This window comes from Puccinia triticina, chromosome 9A, assembly GCF_026914185.1.
Source record: "Puccinia triticina chromosome 9A, complete sequence".
Classification (NCBI taxonomy): Eukaryota; Fungi; Basidiomycota; class Pucciniomycetes; order Pucciniales; family Pucciniaceae; genus Puccinia; species Puccinia triticina.
In genome coordinates this window covers 5,057,700-5,082,515 of record NC_070566.1, presented here as the reverse complement: position 1 = coordinate 5,082,515, position 24,816 = coordinate 5,057,700, and the positions used below count along the sequence as shown (strand labels likewise).

At 46.7% G+C, this 24,816-nt stretch overlaps 1 protein-coding gene across 1 annotated transcript; it reads left to right on the top strand.

The window, feature by feature from the left end:
• Positions 1 to 12,807: 12,807 nt before the first annotated feature.
• PtA15_9A524 (uncharacterized protein) lies at positions 12,808 to 15,158 on the top strand (the record flags this gene model as incomplete). The annotated part of the gene is made up of 5 exons (XM_053172742.1): positions 12,808 to 12,853; positions 12,958 to 13,097; positions 13,325 to 13,526; positions 13,590 to 14,851; positions 14,943 to 15,158. 5 exons carry the CDS (start codon positions 12,808 to 12,810, stop codon positions 15,156 to 15,158), a joined length of 1,866 nt encoding a protein of 621 aa, XP_053023952.1.
• Positions 15,159 to 24,816: the final 9,658 nt, after the last annotated feature.

Genomic DNA, 24,816 nt, shown 5'->3' with positions numbered 1-24,816 from the left:
AGAAAGAAACTGAAAAGAGCAAGTTTTAACGAGTTTTGAAGACGAGGATCAGGCGAGTTTCAACAATTCAGGTGTACAGGTCCTTGATGACCGGAGCCAACCGGTCATCAAGGCGTACACCTCGATGACCGTTCAATTGAGATGGTCATTGAGGTATACAGATGACCAGCCGGCTCCAGTCATTGAGGTTTATGCCTTGATGATTGGTTGGCTCTACCTCAATGACCAGCCAGCTGGCCGGTCATCAATTAAGTTCATTTATACCTCAATGACCGTTCAGATGGTCATTGAGGTACTTTTATACAACCTCAATGACCATTCAGCTGGCCAGTAATCGAGATGTATGCCTAGATGACCGGTAGGCTCCGGTCATCAAGGCACCTGTACACCTCAATGACCGGCCGGCTCTGGTCATCAAGGTGCATGCCTTGATGACCGGTCCACCCCGCAAGCACCCCAAATGATATGCAGCTAGGGGGTCCGGCCCCGACAGTGGGTAGTTACTGAAAAGTTACTCAACTTTCATCTGGTGATATCTCATGCAAGAAAAAGTTTAAAGAAATTCTGAGTAGGCCAAAATAGCTGTTGAGAGTTGTTTTATAATGTACAGAACAATTTTCATGACTTGGGAATGTATAAAATACTTGTAATTCCTAATTTTGTGACAAAATTTCAGTTACTAGTAACTAGTTATTGGTAACAATTCTGTCACAAAATATGTAATCCATTCAAAATTCAGAAAAAAGGTGTTTGAAATAAAAAAAACCTTCAATAGATAATTTGGCCTACTCCAAATTTCTTTAAACATTTTCTCACATGAGATATCACCAGATGAAAGTTGATTAACTTTTCAGTAACTACCCACTGTGACTCCAGGGGACGCATGAGTTTTTGCGGGGCCATGCGAGTTCCACAGGAAAACCACTGGGTGTGGCTGCGGAGAAAACCACACCCATTTGCGGGTTGTGTAAGCTAAGTGCGCTGTTGCTTCTGGTGCTCAATTCAATGTACGGTTACCAAAGTTTGCGCATTTGACATATATCCTGGGATCAAGTCTTACATGTGTTTACATTTCAGGTGTTCAAAGTTTGTTTACATAAAATCATAGAATCATAAATCATAAAATCATAAAATATTTTTGCAGGAGTTTTCCAAATTATGATTTCATGAAACACATTTGACTCTGAAACCCCCCCTCCCCCATTCCATAACCTACATATTCCCCCAATCATGCCTCACAAGTCTGATTGGAAGCCCTCAAGCGTATGGAGATGACCCTTGTGGCATCCCTTTGGAAGATGAATATGGCAGAACAACAGTCTAAGGATGCTCAGATCAACCCAGCACACCACCTCAGCTTCAATTTGCTTTTAGAAACCTTCCTTAAGAAGAAGAAAATACTCTTGAATAGGCAACTCTTGATTCATGTCAACACATCCCTTGTCAACTACAAACATGTCTACTGGCCAAATGCCAAACAGCAAGCGAGGTCCTCATTGGCACTCAAGGGGACAACTATATTCAATAAATGCATCTGTTTTGCTGACGGAACAATCTTCCCCTTGGCGGCGGCCCCTACCAAGCACAAGGAAGATTACTGGATGCGGAAGATGGTGTACGCTGTGAACTCACTAATTATCTGCGACTGGAATCAACAAGTCATCTACCAGGTCCATGGTTGGTGTGGGAGTGCACATGATCACAGGGTTTTTAAAAACTGCCAAGTATGTTCAATCACATTCATCTTATATATATCAAGCTCCACAGAATCTGACAAGCATCTGCTTTAGCTTTACCAAAATCCCAATCAATACTTCTCCAAGGGCAGATACTTGTTGGCTGATTCAGCTTATACTTCTTCCAAAACCATGGTTCCTGCCTTCAAGCGTTCGCGTGGTCAACAACTCCCTCCTGAGAAGCAACAATTCAATTACAAGCTGAGCCATAACCGGGTGATTATAGAGCATGCAATTGGCCTGCTCAAGAACCAATGGCAATCACTGAAAATTCTCACCATTCAGATCCATGGTGAGAGAACGGACAAACAACTGAACACCTGGCTGCAAGCATGTTTTGTCTCACACAACTACCTTCTTGATCAGCGTGAGGCCAAATGGGACAAACTCAATACCAGTGTAGCTTCCCAGAATGCTGACAAAAATCCTAGCAATGATTCTGAAAGGAACACTGGCAAAGATGAAACTTGCCATGATCAACTCTTCCAGGTATTCTCCCAACAGACGGGTTAGTATGATGTTCCTTGTTCCTTGTCCTTTTGCTTGATTGTTTCCAAGACTCTTCCATCAGTTCTTGTCATATACTTACAAACAGGCACATCTAAATAACAAGAGCAGGCCTGGGATATCATTCAGAGACCCATTGATCATTGATCAATGTTGAGATTCTCAAAAATAGATCAATGATTGTCATTGATCAATGTTGATCAGAGACACACTTAGGTTAGGATTCCTAATATGTACATGGTATCACAAAATAAGGTCTAAGGTCAGGAGAACATGGAGGATTCCACAACAAGCTTGAGATTGATTCTACTATATGTTTTTGAGCTAGATCATGCCCCTACTACGTCATTGATGAATCAGAAAGAAAATTTGCTGCGTAGGTGGATCGGAAAGACCAGTGGCTGTATGGGAAGTATCTAAACAAAAACCTAACTCAAGGTGGGGCCAAGAAGTTCCCCGGTCAAGCAGAGGGCTTCATCAAGCGGCAGACCAGCGCGTATAAAGTCTTGTACCATCTTTGCTTGAGAAAAGGCCTGGCTGGTTGCTTTTTCAGCCTCAAGGGCAGCTCAGGCTTGGGCAATCTCCAATTCTCAAAATTCAACATCTAGTTGCATCTGCTTCATTCACAGCTCAGTTTGCTCCTGGGGATTTTCAGATGGTTTGATTTCTTGGCACAAAGCCCGGGCGAGTTGGACATTGGCATCAACCATCCGAGCGTCTGTCTCTGAGCAATCACAGTTGAGGTCCATCTCTGCAGCGGACTGTGCCGCCATTTCTTCACATGATGGGAAGAGGCGCTCAGTGATGTGCTTGGTGTAGTTGGGACAACATTGCAAATGAGTGTACAAGCGTTGAGAAGCAATGGCAACAACTTTGGCTTGTGCTGATGGCCGACCCAAGACAGTGGTCATTGTAACAGGGGTTCCGGGGCTGGGAGCTGGTGCCAAAGGGTTCGTACCAAATCCAGGGGGAGGATTTCCTAATGTGACGACCGGTGACACATTCTCATTGTTATTCTCACCGCAATTGGAGTTGCTCCATTGGGACAGTGTGGATGGACAGTCTTGGGTGGGGACCAAGTTGAGGGCCAAGGAAAGATCTTTTTTGGCACCAACATCTTGCTCACTCATGTTGAGTGGAATTGATGAAGGCCAATTGAGCATCACTGGCTCTAGCTCGTAGAAGTATTTGCATTTTTTGCGGATCTTGGCTTTGGTAAGAGTGGCAGCGGTTGCAACATAATTTTCAGCCTCCAAATTGTTGTTATGAGCCGTAGCGCAGGCTCCGCAGCGCAGACTCACACGTACATGTCACGGACCATACTCAAGGTTTGAGAGGCTGAAGATCCAAGCCTCTTCCTCATCCTGCAATCTACCATCTTGGATCCAGAACCCCCAGAACCCCAGAACCCAGACCCCATCTTCCTCTCCACAGAACAGACCTTAACAATTGTCGGGCTCAGCTCCAGCTTGATTTGCATGCTCATTGGCCTCATCCAGAATACCCTGGCCAGTCTGATCTCTCCAGCCCAACGCTTCACAGAACTTTCTCTCTAAAGTAGTGATCTATCATAACCAAAAAAATTAGCTTTAGTACTATCAGAATCAACTGATGTCGCTTACCTGTTGTTCAACACCTTTCCACATCCGAGTTTCAGCACCATTTGCAACAAGGTAGGCAATAACCTCCTTGTCAACCGCATGCTTGCTGACCTTGCTGTTGCGCCAACAATTGTAATAGCCCTCGACGGTCATCCACTCAACAATGAGGTCAAGGGATGACAACCCATTGCGGTTGCAATTGTTTTTCCATGATTGGATTGGGGCTCGAGAAGCTGGCTACTGGGAGTTCCTTGGCTGCCTCCTTGGGCTTGGCGTGCTGATTGACCCCGGGGTTGGCAATGAACACCACAAGACCACTTTGCGGGGTGCCAGTGCCCCGCCTGCCACTGCGGCCTTGAGTTGAAGCAGCTGATCCTCTCTGGGTGCTTGGAGTGGGTGTGAGTGTTTGTTGGGTTGACAATTGCAAGGTGGTTTGTGGGGTACCTCCAGTGCTGTTTGGGGTTTAGTTTGGTGCCAACATTTTGCGAGGTTGAGGTTGAGGAGCAATTTTATGAGCTTGATCAATTGGATTGGTGTGGTTATGGAGGTTATGCAGAGAGGGGAGTGTTCGGGTGTTTCATAAAATTTCCGGGGATTTTGTTTTATGATTTATGATTCTATGATTTTATGTAAACAAACTTTGAACACCTTAATTGTGTCAGATATTGGGCTCAGGCCCGCCCGGAACAGACAAGCATTCTCCTCAGCCTGATGCGGGTGAAACCAGCCTCTCCTCCCTTGCCCCAGACAACAGCCACAACAACGCCGCTACTCAAGCCACAAATAGTAATTTCCTTCTCTCAAAAAGCTAAACCAGGTCAATGATTCCAAACCAACCCTGTCAGAGCAATAGAAACAAAACAGCTGACCCAGTCCATGATTACCGTGTCAACTAGATCACGAGCACATGACTGCAAGCCCTGTCCAAACCGGTCAAGACCAAACCGCCGTGACTACGTCCCTGTTTACTTGGACAGGCTTGTTGTAACTACAACCAAGCCAGGTACGTGGCTGCAGTGATACTACCTGCTAGGCTACATGACTTGTATAAAAGGAGCGCTGACAAACGCACTCCATTCTGATTCTCCAGTTGTTCTCACTCCCAGCCTGCTTCACTTGTTCACTCGACTCACAATCACCTCATTCCACTCACCTCAACTCAACCTACACACCAGCTTGTATTTTCCTTACTTTTATCATCAGCGGTAGCGCAACGACCCCGTTCTGCGCCATTGCCATTCTTGGCCCCTATTTTCATCTTTAAGCTTCACAGCCTCCTATTTCTCTTAGCCTCACTCTTGTTCTTTCGCCTTCTGCGCGTCATTTGCAACGCTTGTAGCAGCAGCCTTACCTCTGCCCTTAAGGTACACAAGCACATCATGTTTTCCACCTTCTATGTCTTGTTTTCATGTCGACCTTAACCATGAACTAACTTGAAGTTGAAATTAAACCCTTAAGTCTTGTCATTCTGACAGGTTTACAGTCTTGATCTCCAACTCAAAACCACTGTGAGCCTGAGTCTCTTTAGTGACAGCAGGACACAAGAAAGAAAGGGGGAATAATTGGATTTCTTTGGATAAAGAAAATACAATTATGAGAGAGAGAGAGAAACTGAGCAGGATTAAGATGAGCAGATATTTAAGGTTATTCTGGTGGGAATGCACGTCCACTGGCAATGCTACCTCTTCAGAAGAGTGCTGCCAAGCTGTGCTAGAGAGTGCTACAGCCTCCTCTCACCAAAGAAACGTGGAGGGTTTCTGTATTAGATAAATTTAATCCAGCCACAATTTTTTAGCTTCCTTCTGGATAGTCAAGGTTCTTAAAGGGAAACCTAAGGGACAGCCCTTTAATCAAGATAAGGCAAAGGTCAGCAGTTATGGAGGGACAGCCCTGTGATCAAGAGAAGGCAAAGGCCAGCAGGAAAGAGCAGATCAAGCAAGACACAGAGTTGTACCTCTGAGATAAACAAGGTTCAGTGAAAGAGGTTACTTACTGTCAATATCCTAGGCGCCTGTGACGGTAGGTATACTGGGAGTGTTGTAAACTCTTTGGTGGTGATCCTGGGGTTATCTGGGGTGTGGTTCTGGTGTGCTGAAGTCTGTAGATCCGCCTGAGGCAAGGGGGATCCTGACTACGAAAATTTTCACAGTTTGCTTATGTAATTTACATATGTACATGTGGTTTGGCGCGCCTGGTAGCGCTGACACGTCACAACTGCGCATGCGCGCCACAACTCAATAACTCAGGGAAGGAGCATAGTTACAAAGAATTGGTAAGTTGTAACTAGGGTTAAAATTGCATGAGGAAACAGAATATGAAGTCTAAACAAGGATATCTCTTAAGATGAAAAAGATATGAAGTAATGCATATGTAAAAAGTGGAAAAAGGCAGACTTTAGATCAGCTGAGTTGACTCTAAGGCTGACAACCACCCTTGAAACTCTCAAGACATTTAGGGCAGCAACGACATGGCATCCAAAGAAGAAATTGCTTGTCTCCCCATCCTTGAAGGCGACTCAAACTATCCGCTCTGGGCCCAACGGATGAAGACCTTCATGAAAAACAAAGAGTTGTGGAAATCGGTCATCAACAATCCCAGTCCCAACCCAGCCCGAGCAATCAAGAAGCAACTAAACGACTCTGCCAGCGTGATATCCATGAAGCTCTCTGACAGGCTATTTGTTGGACTGGTCAACGACGACAACAAAGATAGTGGCTACCTTCTCTGGCAAAAGATCACCAAACGCTTTTCCAGACACACCACCACCCGTTTCATCAGGTGCACCACTGCGTGGCAGAACGTCAAATATGAAGGGAACATGCTCACCTTCCTCGACAAAATTGAACGCTGCCTCACCAATTTCGCCTCCATAGGTCATCCGGTGGCCAGTCGAGACATCTGCGGCGTTGTGATTGCCAAGCTTAGCATTAATCGACAATCACTTACAGATTTCTTTGTCATGTACCCCAAACTGAACACCAACCACGAGCTGCTAATGGACAGACTCAAGGACATAGCAGAAGAAGATCAACCCGCAAAGCGCAAGGCCCCCGAGGAAAGAACAGCCACAGCCCTCAGCACACGCACCAGACCCCCTCCTAAATGCAAGAGAGCGCACAACCCCATGGCGCATCATCCAGAGGAAAAATGCTGGGCAATTCACCCAGAGCTTCAACCCATCTGTGACCCCCCCTCCAAAGCAGTGCAACACAACACAACAGCCCCAGCACAGACTGAAGCCAATCAACCCTTGTCCAGGTTTGAAAGACCCGCATTTGCAAACGTCACTACTGCCAGCATTTTCAACATGTCGCCAACCTTCCTTCCAGCGGTTCTCGACTCTGGTGCCTTGCACCATATGTTCAGTAGCCTTGCCTTCTTTTGTGACTCCTCTGTCTGCAACACCCCAATTAGCACCGGCAAGGACTCAATCAATCTAACAGCCACCCGCATTGGTACCGCTTTGATCCTCAACTCTGAAGGGAAGATTCTTGTTCTCAAAGCTTCCCTCTACGTCCCTGGCCTCACTCAGCCCCTTCTATCCATGGGACGCTTCCTTCAGGACTCTGCTTCCATCTCTCGGGAGGGAGACATCTGCAGGATAATCCTCAAAGGCTCCGGAACTTTCACCTGTCACCTGCGCAACAGCATTCTAGAACTCTCCACTTGCATTGGTCCAGTACCCACCTCCACCGCCCTTGTTGTATCCACTACTCACTCCGGTCCCACCACTCCATTCTTAACCTGGCACACTCAACTAGGTCATGCTGGCATAGCCCGGATCAAGGAAGCAATCTTGGATTTTAGTCTTGTCAATATCAGTTGTTGTGACCCCTGCATGAAGGGCAAGATCAGCCGGGCTCCATTCAAAGGTCACTTCGACAAGACCGCTCACTCGCTCAAAGTCGTGCATGGTGACCTTGTTGGGCCTGTTTCCCCACCTACCAACACTGGCTCCCGGCGCTTCCTCACTCTCGTGGATCAGCACACCGGATTCATCTGCGTCACACTCCTTTGGAAGAAATCAGAGGCCTCATCCGCCATCCTTGATTTCAAGCTTTTCTTTGAGCGGCAAACTGGCAACAGCATCAAGAAGCTCGTTACTGACGGCGGAGGCGAATTCTTCAACCATCAGCTCTCCAATATCCTCAAGCAAAACGGGATCCAACACAATGTTTCACCGCCCTACACCCCGCAGCACAACGGAATCGCTGAGCGTGCAAACAAAACAATAATCAACATGGCCCACTGTATGATGGTCCAATCCAGTCTGGCAAAGGAATGGTGGGGCAAAGCCGTCCTCACCGCAATGGCTACCACCAATTGCCTCCCTTCGCTCCATAAGAGCAAAACCAGCCCTATTGAACTTCTGTTTTGGAAACTGCCAAATATGTCCATCTTTTGGCCGTTTGGCTGCAAAGCCTGGGTCATCAAACCTAGCCCCAATTGGTCCACCAAATTTGACCCAATATCCTGGGACAGTGTCATGATCGGCTACGCCAACAACTACTCTGCCTATCACATTGTTTGGTTGGAAGACAAGAAAGTCATTGAAACTCAAAACGCCTACTTTGATGAATCGGTTTTCCCCTCCCTCACAGCCCTGAACGCTGGCTCTGACTTCTCCCCCCACAATCCTCTTCCCGACTTTTCCAGTGTGCATCCCCTTCCGCTCTCCTCCATAGACAGTGACGAGGAAAAACAGCAAGACATCACGCAGCAGTACAGTCAGTCCGACGAGACCGCCTCCTCAACCAGTTCCATGGACCTTGATGACCCTCCAGCAGCACCTGACGCACCTCGTCAACGCCTAATCCTGAGACTTGGTCCTCATCCAACACAAATCAACAGTGGCATTGACTCTTCTAACGTTCTCCATCACCCTTGACGACCTGTTGCATCATACTCAACCATGACAGTCAAACCTGGAAACCATTTTCAGGCCATGCGGTGTGGTGCTCCATTCCAAACCATAAGTAGTATTTTATTGCTTTCTTTTACATATATTCATCATTACATTGAACATTTCCCCATAACCCTTCACAAATACCTCATTATTATTGCATATTCAGATTCTACATCAAATTTCACATATAGTCCCTCATACATAGTATACCCTTATCTTCAATGGTTCAATAGTTATAGAGGATATAAGACTTACAGATAATCTACAGTCTTCATTAGTTACAATACTCAATTCATTAGTAACTTACTGGAATCATTACAGTACATCCCTTTTACATAATTACTTTCACATACTAAACCCTTTACATACATTCCTCATTATGTACTATGGCTATTGTACACATTACATCATTAGATCTGTGCTTACCTCTTTCAGTAGTGCTCATCATTACAAGTAGTTACTATGTTCTCATCACTTTTCCCCATTAGTACATTCTTTTATTCCCATAACCAGCATTCCCTTTTCAGCATTGCTCATCATTACATACTGTTACTATGTTCACATCACTCTTCCTCATTTGTACAACCTTCATTCTCATAGCCAGAACTCTTCATTGTCTGTGCTCATCCCTCCTTACTATAAGAATTGTCTTCCCCCCCCTCACTTGTACCTCATGCAGAGAAATATATACAGAATTTATAGATAATTTTGGATACAGAAATTATAAGTTCCCCACTCTCATCAATCCTCCATCTCTCTTACCCTCAGTAGTCAGTAGTTAAAGCTTATAGTACTAGCTCCTAAGATCAAGCAGAAATCAGCCACACCTTTTCTTCTTTTTTCTTAGTGTTACTCTCATCCCCTCAGCATTAGTCAGGAAGGCAGCCTCATCAGCACCCTTGCATAGCTTACATTAGTACTAGTGTTGCTATCCATTTACCTTCCAAGCTCTATTCTCCCCTTTGAGTAGTTCCACAGCGGTGTGATGAACACAATCAATGGAAAGCGGCGGAAGACCGGGAGATTCAAAACATGCACGATCATCACGTCTGGACGGAAATCCCGCGGCTCGCAACCTACGCCACCATCCCCTCCACATGGGCATACAAGAAGAAGCTTGGTGCTGATAACCAAGTCACCAAGTACAAAGCTTGCATCTGTGCTCAGGGCTTTCGGCAAACTTATGGCCTCAACTTTGAGATGAAATATGCGCCCACAGGAAAACCAACTTCACTCCGAATCCTTCTATCCCACGCCATCGCAAACAACCTTCACATCCATCAACTAGACGTCAAGAGTGCCTTTCTCACGTGTGACCTCGACGAAACGGTCTACATGCTTCCACCGCCTGGGTACAAAAGCGGTGACAACATTGTCTTGCTCCTCAAGAAGGCAATCTACGGCCTAAAACAGGCTTTGCTTGCTTGGTACAAATGACTGAGTGTTTTTCTTGAAAGCATCGGATTCACTACCTTGCTAGCCGACCCATGCGTCTTCTGGAGATTGGAACCCAGCCTGCTATGGATCTTCTCTCACATTGATGACCTAGTCATCATAGGCCGCGATCCCAAACACTTCAGAGCTCAAATGTCCGAAGAATTCTTGATCAAGTACTTGGGGGTGGCATCATTCCTCCTCGGGATGAAGCTTGATTGAGTTGCAGATGGTTTCATCCTTCATCAGGCTCAGTACGTGGAACGCAAGATTGCTGAATTTGGTGTCAACAACCTCTCCAATGCATCTTGTCCCCTTGACCCTAAAACACATCTTTCCAAAGCTAGTGCTCACAACATTGATCTCCTTGCTCCTCTCGGTATCAACTACAGAGCCTTGATTGGATCCCTCAACTACCTCAGTGTCCTCACGCAACCCAACATCGCCTTTGCAGTCAGCAAACTATCACAATTCCTAGAAAACCCTGGCCTGTCCCACTACACCGCCGCAATTCAGGTGTTCAGGTACCTAAAAGGATCGGCCAGCCGTGGCCTTTCCTTCCGCACCGGCTCTTTTGCACCTCTTTACTCCTTGGTTGATGCCGACTGGGGCAACTGCCCGGACACCCAAAGATTGCACACTGGCTTTACGGTGTCCTGGAATGGACACCTTGTCTCTTGGAAATCCACCAAGCAAAGCACCGTCTCCCTCTCATCCACTGAGGCGGAGTACAAAGCCTTGACCAACGCCAGCAAAGAAGTCAAGTGGCTACACAACCTTATGTCTGAAGTTCTCCCAGACACCAACCAACCAACTTCCACCATCCGAGTTGACAATTGTGGCGCGATAGATCTTGCTCTCAGCCAGACCAGCCAAAACAGCTTCCGGACGAAGCATATGGACCTTCGCCTCCACTTTGTTTGCGAACTCATTCAGAACAAAATCATCAAGCTCAAATACGTGTCATCTGCAACGAACACAGCTGATTTCCTGACCAAGCCAGTTGGATGCAGCAAGATTCTCTCAGCTCTGAGAGAAGTCACCGGATTGGCTCCCAGCATCTCTGCTTCTTGCTATGAAGCACAAAGCACGGCAGACTGTCAGATATTGGGCTCAGGCCCGCCCGGACCAGAAAAGGGTTCTCCTCAGCCTGATGCGGGTGAAACCAGCCTCTCCTCCCTTACCCCAGACAACAGCCACAACAACGCCGCTACTCAAGCCACCAATAGTAATTTCCTTCTCTCAAAAAGCTAAACCAGGTCAATGATTCCAAACCAACCCTGTCAGAGCAATAGAAACAAAACAGCTGACCCAGTCCATGATTACCGTGTCAACTAGATCACAAGCACATGACTGCAAGCCCTGTCCAAACCGGTCGAGACCAAACCGCCGTGACTACGTCCCTGTTTACTTGGACAGGCTTGTTGTAACTACAACCAAGCCAGGTACGTGGCTGCAGTGATACTACCTGCTAGGCTACATGACTTGTATAAAAGGAGCGCTGACAAACGCACTCCATTCTGATTCTCCAGTTGTTCTCACTCCCAGCCTGCTTCACTTGTTCACTCGACTCACAATCACCTCATTCCACTCACCTCAACTCAACCTACACACCAGCTTGTATTTTCCTTACTTTTATCATCAGCGGTAGCGCAACGACCCCGTTCTGCGCCATTGCCATTCTTGGCCCCTATTTTCATCTTTAAGCTTCACAGCCTCCTATTTCTCTTAGCCTCACTCTTGTTCTTTCGCCTTCTGCGCGTCATTTGCAACGCTTGTAGCAGCAGCCTTACCTCTGCCCTTAAGGTACACAAGCACATCATGTTTTCCACCTTCTATGTCTTGTTTTCATGTTGACCTTAACCATGAACTAACTTGAAGTTTAAATTAAGCCCCTAAGTCTTGTCATTCTCACAAATTGCTTGTCATGTTACCAGGGTCAAGCTCAGTTGTCTTTGGGTGACAGGCTGCATAAGAGTAGAATCAACAGTGGGCCGCTACGCTAAACTACGCTATTTTAGCCCTAAAGTTTAGCGTAGCGGCAAAAAGCGACAACCTTTTTTGAATAGCGTTAGCGCGCTGTTAGCGCCGCTACGCTTCGCTAATTTTCAGCGGCGCTAACAGCATACCAATTTTTGTTTAGCATTAGCGCTGCGCTACAGCCGCTACGCTACGCTACGTTGCGCTAAGGCGTTTTTAGTGGAAAAAAGGCACTTTTTTGCCGCAAAAAACGCTTTAGCGCAGCATAGCGTGCGCTCTTTTGCGCCTTGCGTGCTTAGCGTTAGCGCAATTGCGCGCATCTGCGCTAACGCTACGCTAAAAGCTAAAATAGCTTTGCATCCTTTGCGCGTAGCGTTAGCGCAGATGCGCGCAATTGCGCTAACGCTACGCTAAAAAATAGCGCATTTGCGCTGCGCTACGCTACGCTAACAGCTATGTTAGCGTAGCTGACCCACTGTTGGTAGAATTAATTATAACACCAAATGGTGGACTGTGTACAGGGCCTCATGACCATCATTATGATGCAGTTGCTCAGCAACCACATTGATATGTACATCCTCTCTTCCTCTTGTTCTTTCCATTCCCGCAATGACTTTCACAATGAAGAGCAATCCATATATTAATGTCACCGAAGACGAGTGAGCGTTGGAGGATGGAGATGGGAGCGAGTGAGTCTTGAGGGCACTTGCTTGGGCAACATAGATTATAAAACACATCTCGGTCGTTGACAACCCGTACCTTGAGATGATCCAGGACCAGACAGATGTTGTAGGTACCCGCGTTCCATATCTCGGCCAGAAGGTCAACCTGGGAGGCCCAGTGACAGAGGCTGTCCGAGAGAAGCTGTCGTCAGCGAGGTCGTCCTCGAACAATTTGGAAGCCGTTGGAGCGAGGGTGATGCTTGAAGTAGAAGTCAGTTGGCCGAGTTTGGGGAAAAGTTACTGTTCAGTCGTCTGGCTAGCCGGACAGAGTTCGCATCATGATTTGTATGCAGCCAGGCAGAAAGCTGGGATATAGACCTGATCTCAAATTTCAGCACCCCATGATTTTGAGTGCACAGCTCAAAAATCGGTCCAAGCAATCTTGGAATCACAATGAATATGCATGTGCATAAATCTCACGGGTGGTTAAAGTTTTAGCTAGCTGCCGAACCAGGTATTTACATATTTATGTACCCAGATCGAGTTAAAGAATTCTTCAAGTGGACTGCCACCCAGCTGGTCGACCTGCACCCCCAGCTAAGGCTCAGCCATCGGAGCAACTACGCCATACGACTATGCCCATCGACAGACCACCATCGACATGACCAGCAACGGACTATCATCCCAAGCGAGACAACTGGTATGGAGCTAGCCCCTTGTCATAGATGTCTGCGGCAGAACTGATCACATTCTATTTCCGCAGTGGCCTCGATCCCTAAACGCGCTTGCTTCTCCCATCGGACCTCCTCCCTAGCAGACACCAGCTCGAGTCTGTTATCGTCACTGTCCACCCTACCAATCGATCACCAGCACATCATTCGATTGACCATCCATCTCATCCACGAGCTCTCACTCGGACCCAGCTCGCCATGGCATCCCTACCTCAATCTGATCGGCCATCCCGAGCACCAGCAACCGCTGCTGATCCACCTGCAGGTCGATGACCTACCCGAGATCCGGAGCTGGCTCCGGGGCACAGAGATTGAGCGACTACTCCAGACAGACCGGATCATCTCGCTCTCACGACTCCAAGAGATCCACAAGGGCACCATCGCCCACAGCTCCTGCACATGGCAGACCTTTCTCAAGGCCTTCACCATCGTCTCCAGTCGGGCCTTCCAGATCGACCACTTCCACCATCTCGCCCTCGTCCCCATCGCCGACCTCTTCGACCACAGCGACCAGCCCGACGTCGAGATGGTCTCGCAAGACCTTGTCTGCGATCAATGCGGAGCATCCGCTGAATGCATGCACGACAACAGCAATCCTCTCCAACCTATCGAGATCATCCCTGTCTCCGAGGAAGACACCGTCGAGATCGTTGCCATCCATCCCCTCGTCCCTCCTACTCTCGATCAACTTGGATCATCAGACCAATCCCGTCAAAACGAGGAACAAGAAGCAGACTTCCTCCCATCGGTCTATAATACGTACGGGAAACTGTCGAATGCTAGGTTGTTGACTGAATACGGGTTCATGATCGATGCCAACACGCACGACAAGGTTCACTTTGATCTCACTGAGGTGGCCGATAACACTGATGGTCAGCATTGCCCACCCGAGCAGGTCCAAGTGACTCTGAGAGAACTAGCGGCTACGGGTGTGTTCGAAGACGACGCGCCCAACGAGCTAGTCGGCGAGCTGTCGGAGGATGATACAAGGATAGCCGATCTATCTCTGGACTCGAACGCCAGACTGTCACCTCTTCTCTGGCTCACCATCCTCTTCTACACCCATGCCCCCTCCCCGGGCCGGCCCGCGCTCTCAGCTGGCAGCGTAAGACGACTCCTCGCCCTCCAATCATCCCTGCTCAACCACCATCCGCCCCCACTGTCGGCCGAAACAACAGACTCCCTAGCTCATCTCCTGCGGGTCGCTCAACTCGTCCAGAAGCTATGTCGCGCTCGCCTCACGCAATACCATCTCCCCCATACATCAATTGATGAACTGCTCACTCTCAAAGAAGTCCGCACGAACTTTTCCTTCTTTTACATCTCTCGTGAAAAATCTGGCGCCACTGACTCTTTCTTCTTTTATCTTTGGATTGGGTTATCAGGAGTTGGTCGAGCCAGAAGTACCATCAACATCGGCTATTGAAGGAGGGGTACAATCAGGGAACAGGAGGGGCAAAGAAAGAAGAGAGATGGTGACGATGGCTATTGGATATGCTTGTTCCGAGCGAATCTTGTTGGATACCTGTATCTCACTATGGGATGACCTTCATTCCGTCCTCTTATCTTTTACAACTGCTGCCTCTATATCTCCTTATTAAAAGTCTTACATGCTTATTTCATTCTTTTGCAGGACTTTTTTATGATGTTGGTATATGTGAGACATGATCCAAAGTTTTTAATTGAGCATGCACGAAACGCCAATTTCTCCCTGCCCAGTTCAAGAAACCACTCAGACCATTATCTGACCATCAATTCACACTTGTACGTTTCTTCCTTCAGATGACGGGTGCTGTGTGCCCAATTAGTAAATTTGGGGGCCCACAAGGATTCTGGTGTTGTTGTTGACTAATTATATACCTTGATGTACAGGGGGTGTGCTGAAGTATTTGGCACCACATTTTTCATTGCAGAACAGACCTGAAGTCATGGGAATGGCTACAGGGGTTGAAAATCAGTTGGCAAGAATGATTAGCCAAGTTTATTAGAGCATCCTTACCGGTGCCTAGTTTAGCTCGAAATTAGCTAGTTTAGCCACCAATCTCAACCACACCGGGTGTAGCTAAGCCCAAGCTAAATTAGTGAGAAGCTTGAATTTCAGCTAACCGTCACTACATTTAGTGACGGTTAGCTCAAAGCTAACTGCCATTTCCCGCGCCCACCACTCAGCTCCACCCCGCGCAAGCCGAACCGATACGGCTGAATTGCTGTCGCTAAGTTAGTTTGCAACAGCTGCGAGTCAAAACTTGCGCCAACATAGCTCGACCGGTAAGGATGCTCTTAATGGATGTACTTTGCGCACTGCAAAAAGCTTGTCGCGCACTGTGCAGTGCGCGCATCTCCAAACGCTTCGCGCACTGCAAGTGAAAGAGGCAAGAATTTCAAGTTTTTTTTTGACAAATCAATAGACAGCCCTTTCCATTTTTTGGCTGGTCATTTGCCAGTGGAGGGAGGTGGAAGAACTGCCTCACCTCTAGAGTAATTTCCTCTGTAAATTTCAGCGCCTTAACTTAGAGCGCTTGGATAAACCCAGGAGCTATCACAATAGGTCCCCAAGTTCACCTGGTACGGGCTGAGGGGAGTAGTTTCTTTTTCTTTTGTGTTCTCCCTTTGCCTTGTGCTTACGTGTCAGGGTCAGGTGTCCTTCTTCTAGGAAGGGAAGGGATGGCTTTCCTTTGGAGAAATAGTTCATGACTCTATCCTAGAAACTTGTACTCAAAAGAGATTGGGATCTCTGGCCTTAGCGCAGAGATCTCTCCCCAAGGCAGGAGCCCGCTCCCGTAACTGAGATTTGTCTGAGCCTGGCTCCGTGCCTCCATCTCTCCCTCAGCAGCTGTATCACCCATTCCTGCTTTCCTATTCCTAGGTTGGTATTGTCATTTCATCCTAATGATCTACTTGTATGATTAGTTCTTCTAGATCATGTGGAACCGTAATTGTCAGCCGGTGTCTCTAGTGCGACAGTCGGTTGATGATGTGAGAGATCCAAAGCCGGTGTTCTGACAGTGATTCGGATATTTATCGTGAACTGGCAATCTTGAGACAGTGATTCGAGTATGTATCTGAAGATGAGGAGGAAAGTTGATATGATGTTGTCTTGTCTTGGATTTCTGGGGAACATAGAAATGAACAAGGTACAACTAATATAGAGATGATGAATTGACTAACTCTATACAAGCATATTATGACCATAATGAAGTAAAGGTAGATTAACTGGGGAGATAACTATTGTAGACTGTGTAGAAAATATAACATTAACTTGCTGGAGGTATGTTGTATTTACTTGCAGGCTGACATTTGCTACCACCAAAAAAAACAGGAAAAAAAAAGAATGGATGTAAAAAAAAAAAAAAAAAAAAAAGGGGGGAAAAAGAAGATCCCTATCATGTCTTGTGAAGCGAAAATAAGAGCCAGCGGTCCTTGTACCAATACCACTGAAAGTGCTTCGAAGTCTTCAATATTTGTGCTGGTAGATTCTTTATCAAAGGGGGCGGCAATCCTTCCACCTTAATTGTAGCCCATCCAGAGAAATCAGCGCGAAAAGTTGATTTCTGACAGTCTGGGTCGCGTTTCTTCATGGCAGTGTAGCAGGCTGTTTGACCCTTTTCATCCCACTTCCATAAGCCGGCGTTCCCTCTCTTAATCAGCTTGTACGCTCGCCTCCTAACAGTATCTGCTGAGCATTTGAATCGATCGGGTTGAAACCAGTAATCTGAATCTAGTCGCTTGTCTGAAGGGAGACAGAGCCCTTGAAACTCGGATTTGACAAGTTCGCGCAATCGAGCCCCTTTGGGGAACAAGCGGAACGGTTCTACAGTGATCTTGGCAGCAGCCGGGATTGAGGTCGTATTCTGAACATGATTGGCACTCGCGGTCGGTCGTAGAGCTGATGGCTGGGAAGAGCTGACTTTTTTCAAGTTAGGCACCAATCGGCATGCGGCAGTCGACTTGTCTCCCGCTGTTGGCTTTGATATGGTCATCAGTTGAGTTTTGGGTTTAGCTACCAATCGAGTGGATGGAGCAAGATCGATGCTCTGTGTCTGTCCGCGAAGGGAAGGCCTCCCGAGCGTATTTCCAATGTGTTCGACGTTCGACGTGTCTACAACATTGATCAAATGCCGCATCACCTTGTACGAGCGGCTGCGAAGAGTTCTAGAATCATGATTTGTAGCTGATCTCGATTTTCTTTCAGAAGCTGCTACATTCAAGACAGCCCTCCGACTAGGTGGATTACAAGCGACAGAAGTTCCTGATTTCAGTTGGGAGGTTGACTTTGACCCGATTGGCTTCAATTTCGATTCGAGAGAACTCAGCTGTGTTAGATTATGAATACCCCGGATTTGATTATGAATACGCAGCAAGTAAACTCCAATTCTCACCAGCATCTGAAAAAGTACCGGTCGCAACCCTAACCGCGTTTTTCCATCGCCACCAAAAGAATTCCCCTGCGCGGCCAACCTTGCTGGTCTTTTCCTCACGCGTTTACATCATTATACTCGTGAGGAAGAGACTAGTAAGCAAAAATCAATCTTTCACTAACACCATCAAGATTTTGTATCGTCCAAACTAACCGCAAACCTTCCTCTTCCCCATTCTACTCCTCCCACTCTTTTCTTTTCTTCCAACATAGACATAATCATCTCTTGCGCGCGTCCCTCACCACTCTCATCAAAAACATTAAAATCAAACACAAATAACTCCTGCGCCATTGCAGGTATGACTCTCATACTTTCTATCATTTATGTACTTATTGATCAATCTAATATTTTCTCCTTGTTTTCCTTATCCTTTTCCAAATCTTCGTGTAGGTGTGTTGCTGGGTTCATTAAGCTTGTCAGGTCATCGTTGTTTGCTCAGATTCAAACATCATTACATTAGGTTCGCTATTTTGTTCATTTCACAATTTTTCTCATTGTTCTCCTTTTATCACAAGAAATATAACTCACGCGTTTACATCATTATACTCGTGAGGAAGAGACTAACATAATCATCTCTTGCGCGCGTCCCTCACCACTCTCATCAAAAACATTAAAATCAAACACAAATAACTCCTGCGCCATCGCAGGTGTGTTGCTGGGTTCATTAAGCTTGTCAGGTCATCGTTGTTTGCTCAGATTCAAACATCATTACATTAGGTGTGTTGCTGGGTTCATTAAGCTTGTCAGGTCATCGTTGTTTGCTCAGATTCAAACATCATTACATTAGGTTGCTCTTCGTCCTATCTCAAAATTTACAAGCTGAGTTTGGAGTCTTGCGAGTTGTAGTCAAATCAATGCAATCTCCTCCTCAATGGTCATGACTGAAGCAGTAAAAAATAATGACAGAGTGATGAGTCGTCCAAAAAAGAAAGCCAGAGCTGAGGAGAGAATGTTTTATATTGAGGGCAAAGGCCAGGTGTTGATGAACTCGGCAAACCCAAAAACCAAAGTGATTGCAGGTGATTTGAAGCTAAAGAAAATTGAAGAGAGGTTGTCCGATAGAAAAATACGGCTTCAACCAAGATGAATAAGAGAAGTTTGGCTATCCGTTTGTCCGATACGACAATCAAAAGAAGGCTGAGGGTTCCGGCCGCTAACCAAAAACGACGGCGGTGATGGTTTGATGATAAACAAAACACAAAAATTGAGATGTCAAGATCGAACTTGATGTCCAACAACGACAACAATGGTTTACAGCTAACCAAAAACTAGGATGGTTTTCCAACGATGACAGCTGTTGTTTGATTTGTGGATCAAGAATCCGCAAAAAAATCTTTGAGCTGGACTGGGATGTCGAGTTCCTTCTGCACAGGGCTTATCCAGGTGCACAGGTACAATGGGGTGGTCGCCAATTGTCAGCCGGCGTCTCTAGTGCGACAGTCGGTTGATGATGTGAGAGATCCAAAGCCGGTGTTCTGACAGTGATTTGGATATTTATTGTGAACTGGCAATCTTGAGACAGTGATTTGAGTATGTATCTGAAGATGAGGAGGAAAGTTGATATGATGTTGTCTTGTCTTGGATTTCTGGGGAACATAGAAATGAACAAGGTACAACTAATATAGAGATGATGAATTGACTAACTCTATACAAGCATATTATGACCATAATGAAGTAAAGGTAGAGTAACTGGGGAGATAACTATTGTAGACTGTGTAGAAAATATAACATTAACTTGCTGGAGGTATGTTGTATTTACTTGCAGGCTGACAGTAATGTACATTTGATCTATGGTTCTATGGCCTTCTCGGATTCCTCTGGAGAGTACCTTGGCGCGGTTTTCCACTGACACAACTCTTTTTGCCACTAGATTAATCTGATGTTCAATTAGCATCTTTTGGATAATCTTCCATTCTGCGTTTACAAATCTGTCTCCCGACATCCTTTTGGTGATCACGGAATTGGTTGTTGAGTTGTCTGTCCAGACAATGAAATTCTTGCTCTTCTTGGCACCGATCTCCTGATTAGCATCATTAGTCCCAGTCTGACCGCTATTGTTTCTAGCCTTGCGATACGCTCTTCTTCAGAGTTTTCAACTAACCCTCTTCCCAGCTTCTCTATTGAATGGAGACAGAATTGGGCCCATTTGCGCCCAATAAACACGCCTATCCCAAAGCTAGTGGACACATTACCCACCCTCCCAATCTCTGTTGGATTGGGATTTGCTATCAATCTTCTTGATTTGAAGTTTCCTAGGGTGTATAGTCATTCATGCAAGTCCTTGTTAACGTCTTCCAGGACCGGTCAATATGACCGTCTGTCTATCCACTCAATCATCAACTTGTAGAGGCTGCAGAGGTAGCAGCGCAACTGGGGGAGTACATACAAAACGTGGTTAAGGCAGCCCACCAGGATTTTGACTTCGCTATATCTAAATTTTGCTCCCAGTTCAAGGAAAACTTGGATCTGCGTGATTTGTTTTGCTACTTTATCCTTGGGCAGGCGGACTGTCTTGTAGAATCCATTCCAAATGAATCCTACATACTTCTGTTCTTGGAGGAACGGGGAGAGCTTCTCTTGATTAGTCTTCACTCCTAGCTCCATTTTCCGCTTTACTATGTCTTCCATCTGAACATTGGATTGAGTGCTCTTCACAAACATGTTGTTGTCAACCCATCTGAAGATGGTCATCACGTCAAACTCCTTAAAATCAACAGTTTCCATGTGTTGGCCGGTCACCCAAACAAGCCGCATCCAGCAATGCCTCCAAGCAAAATTCTTGTATCCAGAATCATCTTGTTGTCAAAGGCTCTTGTCATCAGAAAGGGCCACTGGTCTGGTGCCGTTGGGATTTGGTGGTAAGCCTTCTCCCAGTCAAATATTGCAAGAATTACCAGTTCTTTGAGCTCTTGGATGAATTTTGCCACAGCGTTGAGGTCATCCCACGTTGTCAAGAAGTCTTCTGAATCAACAAAAGAATTTCTTGGTGTCCATGCGGGAATGACAGGTCATTAATTGGCCAGAGAGAGCTGCCACCATTAATCACAGCTCCTAAGGGGCTGGTTTGGAAGAAAGGGAAGTGCTGTAGCGCTTCTTCTGGGCTGAAGGGGCCAAACATTCTTCCGGCATCAATTTCTTTCCTTATTGAATCCTCAATTTTGGCTTGCGCCTGGAGGGCTGAGTCGTGATTTTGTGGGGAGTAAAAGCCGTCTAGAGTTTCAATTGTGTGGTTAGGAATACCATTACCCTGATCGAACCCCCTGGTGAAGCCTTCTAGCACATCTGCAAATTGTGGTAACAGCTCCCACTTGCGGAGCACCTTTTCCCACTCTTCCAAGTTAATCTCATAGCTTACTTTTGTTGGCCACCTATGTGCGGAGGGTCCCTTAATTTCCTTGCTTTCAGTTTTCCTCACTATCTTATGAGCCTTGGGTGGCACAATGTGGCCCGGTGTGTTGTTATGCATCTGGCTATGGATTGTGGACATACAAGCATGAAACTCATTAGATGACTATTCTAAACAGAAGAAAATATACACATAGTATTGGGTATAGTGTATCCTTTGGGGTTACACCCCCGCCTGCTGGAAAAAGGAGGGGGTTGGGTTGAGCTTCCTGGTAGGTTGCTCACACCCGGACCTCAACAACAAAATTTGGGGGGTATGGGGCTAGACAACAATGATGGTGTCAACAAAGCGGTTCCTGTCTCCTTTCTGCTTGCTCAATCCCCGCCCCAATTGTTGCCTCAATCGCCTCCTCTGTCGGCACCCCAGTTGTTGTATCCTTGGGACCGCGCCTGGCGTCCAGATCCTTGCCCACGCTCCGGGGGGGACTGGCCTTGCTGGTTGACTGGTGATTACCCCCGTGTCCTTTCCCGTTTGTGTTACCAGACTGATTCTTGGCTTTTGTTGGATCTTGACCGGTTACCGTGTCCAAAGTCTTCCTAGGACCCCCCTTTGCATAGGGGTTCTTGGGTAAATTGGTCTCTTCAAACTTCCTGTAGCTGTTTGAACCCAACTTGAGCCCAATATGTACTAATATTGAACCAAATAGCCACAAATAGACATCTCCCTTGGAAGGTAAGGCTAAATTACCCAGAATTGGGCAAATCTGTAACATACCCCATTTTGTTGGAAAGATCTGGGTAATGTAACTAGAAAAAAATGAGGCCTTTTTCTGTGGCAGATACCTTAAGTAAAATTAAGATATTAGTAACTACCAGTTAAATTACAGTTATTCTCCCAATTACAGGTAATGTAACAGCCCTCCCTTGTTGAGATGGCTGGCCGCCCTTTGGAAAAAATCTGGCACTAAAACAAAGCCCATCAGCCCAAATTTAATTGACTCACACTTCTCCTCCACCTTCAGTATCCAATTGGTCACAAGGAGACCTTCTGGGGTGAAATCAATTTTCTGGGGAAGGCTAGAAAATCCCCCTGGCATTCTTTGGAAAATAACATCAATATCAGATAGGAAATGTTTGAAACTTTTGGGGCCTCAAAGGATCAGCTGAATTTTGTTCAAACAGATGGGGACCAATTCTAAGAAGATTGGCTGGGGGGAAATGGGGGTTATGATGGGGGCCGGGGAAAATGATTGGTAAGATACTTACAAATTGGGTGCCATCACCCAAGTTGGGCACCCCTTGGGGCCCCTGCCAATCCTGCAGCTTGACTCCACCCGCCTGTCCAGTGTAATCAGGGACCTGCATTGTAAAAGTTTGATAAGAGCTGGACTTGAATATTTTGGGGGCACTGGCAGAGCTCACCAACTTCACAATACCACCACTTTGATTGATTTTTCTTTTTTAAAACCTCAATTCAGTTGATCCAGCAAGTAATTCTTCAACTTCTTTGGCCAAATTGGGTTCCACTGCTAGTAGGGGCAAGGGGGGGCCAGGAGATCAACCTGCGCCTCTTCTCTATTGTATTGGATTGGGTTACATTGAGGTGGTGATTTTTTGAGTGAAATAATAAAGGGGGGATGTGAGCCGCGGCTCCCGCAAACTCACAGAAAGTATCACTCAGGTGTCACGGACCAACATCAACCGCATACTTAGTCCCTCCTTTCCCGCTCCCTCCTAGCTTTTCAGGGAAGTACTGAGACTTCCCCCGAGCTAGGAGAGTAGCCTCCCTTTCCCTTCTCTCTCTTCCCCTTCTGTCCTCTCTGCTAAGAAGTTGTATATAGAGGGAAGTACTGAGACTTCCCCCAAGCTAGCTCCACCCTAAATTAACACAAGTCCCCCCTGGTGGGAGCTCTGTGGCTGGCGGCGAAGCCACCCCTCCCGCAGGGAGGGACTTGTGCATTATCCCAAATTTTACGCGGGAGCAGAAAGTTCATTTGGCTGAGAGGTTTTTAAAATTTTTATAGCTCCTCCCCCAGCCTCTCCACCAATATGCCCTAGATGTACCCTATGCTACGTTTCTTTCTCTACAATTTGGTCAACTCAGATTTTTTCCATCTCAATCTGTTGACCTTTTTGAAAGATCAAAAATGCACAAGTCTTCCAAATGAGGCTCCACTTGTCTGGGACTCCAAGAGTTGTTTTTCTGGCTACAAGATAGATAAGTGGCTCAAATTCCTTGCAAGAACAGAACCTACAACTCTGTGTATTCAGTTTTTTTATATTGGTTGGGATTTTTATTCTAGCAGATCCTTTCTGCTCCTGCTTAAATCAAGACATAACTCATAAGCCTCTCCTGCAGAGAGCCCTCTGGGCGGGGTCCCCCGGACCCTCCGCCCAAGAGGCTTTGTTAAGCTAGAGCTCCACCTCCCCTGCAATAAACATACAGAGGTTCTAGAAGCTGCCCCTTGCCCCTCGTGCCCTTGTCCTTGCCCTCAAACCTTGTCAAGTGAAGCACTTACAGGGGAGGGGGGTGCCTAATTGGCTAGGTTTGGTGAAAAAGGGAGGAGAGGGTCAATTGGCATTTGGCTTGGTCAGAGGGGAGGGGGGGGGCTTTGAATGATGGAAATCACCTGTGTTGGCACCATACTGCTCATACCAAGCCTCACAGATACTTAAAGTTTCCATCGTGCATCAATCCAGAGGCAAATACCATTCTTGGCATGCTTGAGTTTTCCAATAGGAGTGTGTTAAAACACACTCTGTCTGTTGAGAAAGATAACTTAGTCCTCACCAGCTGAAACAAACTCTGCCACAATTCTGAGGTGAACTTCTGATTGCAGTCTGTAATTATAACCTTGGGACAGCCCACATCATGTATGATTGAGTTCCAGAAGATCAGTGCTACATCCAAGGTAGAGATAGCCAAACGGGTCTGGGTACCCGCGACGGGTGCGGGTACTTTCTGTGAATTTCACCAATTTTGGACACCCGGACCTGGACACGGCACCAGCCAACGGGTACCGGCGGTACTTGAGGCGGGTACCGCGGGTACCGCACTGGTGACCGATCAAGTGGGGTATGTACACACCCCTCTCAATGGCCGGTCATCGAGCGCAGTACACACCCCTCTTGATGACCACACATTGAGCGGGGTGCACATCCCACTTGAGGACCAGCCATTGAGTGGGATGCGCACTCAACCCAATGACTGGCCATCAAGTGGGGGTGTAGGCCGGTCATCAAGCAGAGTACACACCCCGCTCAGTGACCGGCCATCGTAATCACCCTACTCAATGTCCGGTCATTGCCTGGGATGGGGAGCTGTGTACTCCGCTCAACGATGGCCGGTCATCAAGGGTGTGTACTCCACTCGATGACCGTTCATTGAGCGGGGTGTGTACTCAGTGACCGGTCAATGGTCATTGAGTGCGCATCCCACTCAATTGCTGGTCATGGAGTGCACCGGCCATCAAGTGAGATGTGTATCCTGCTTGAT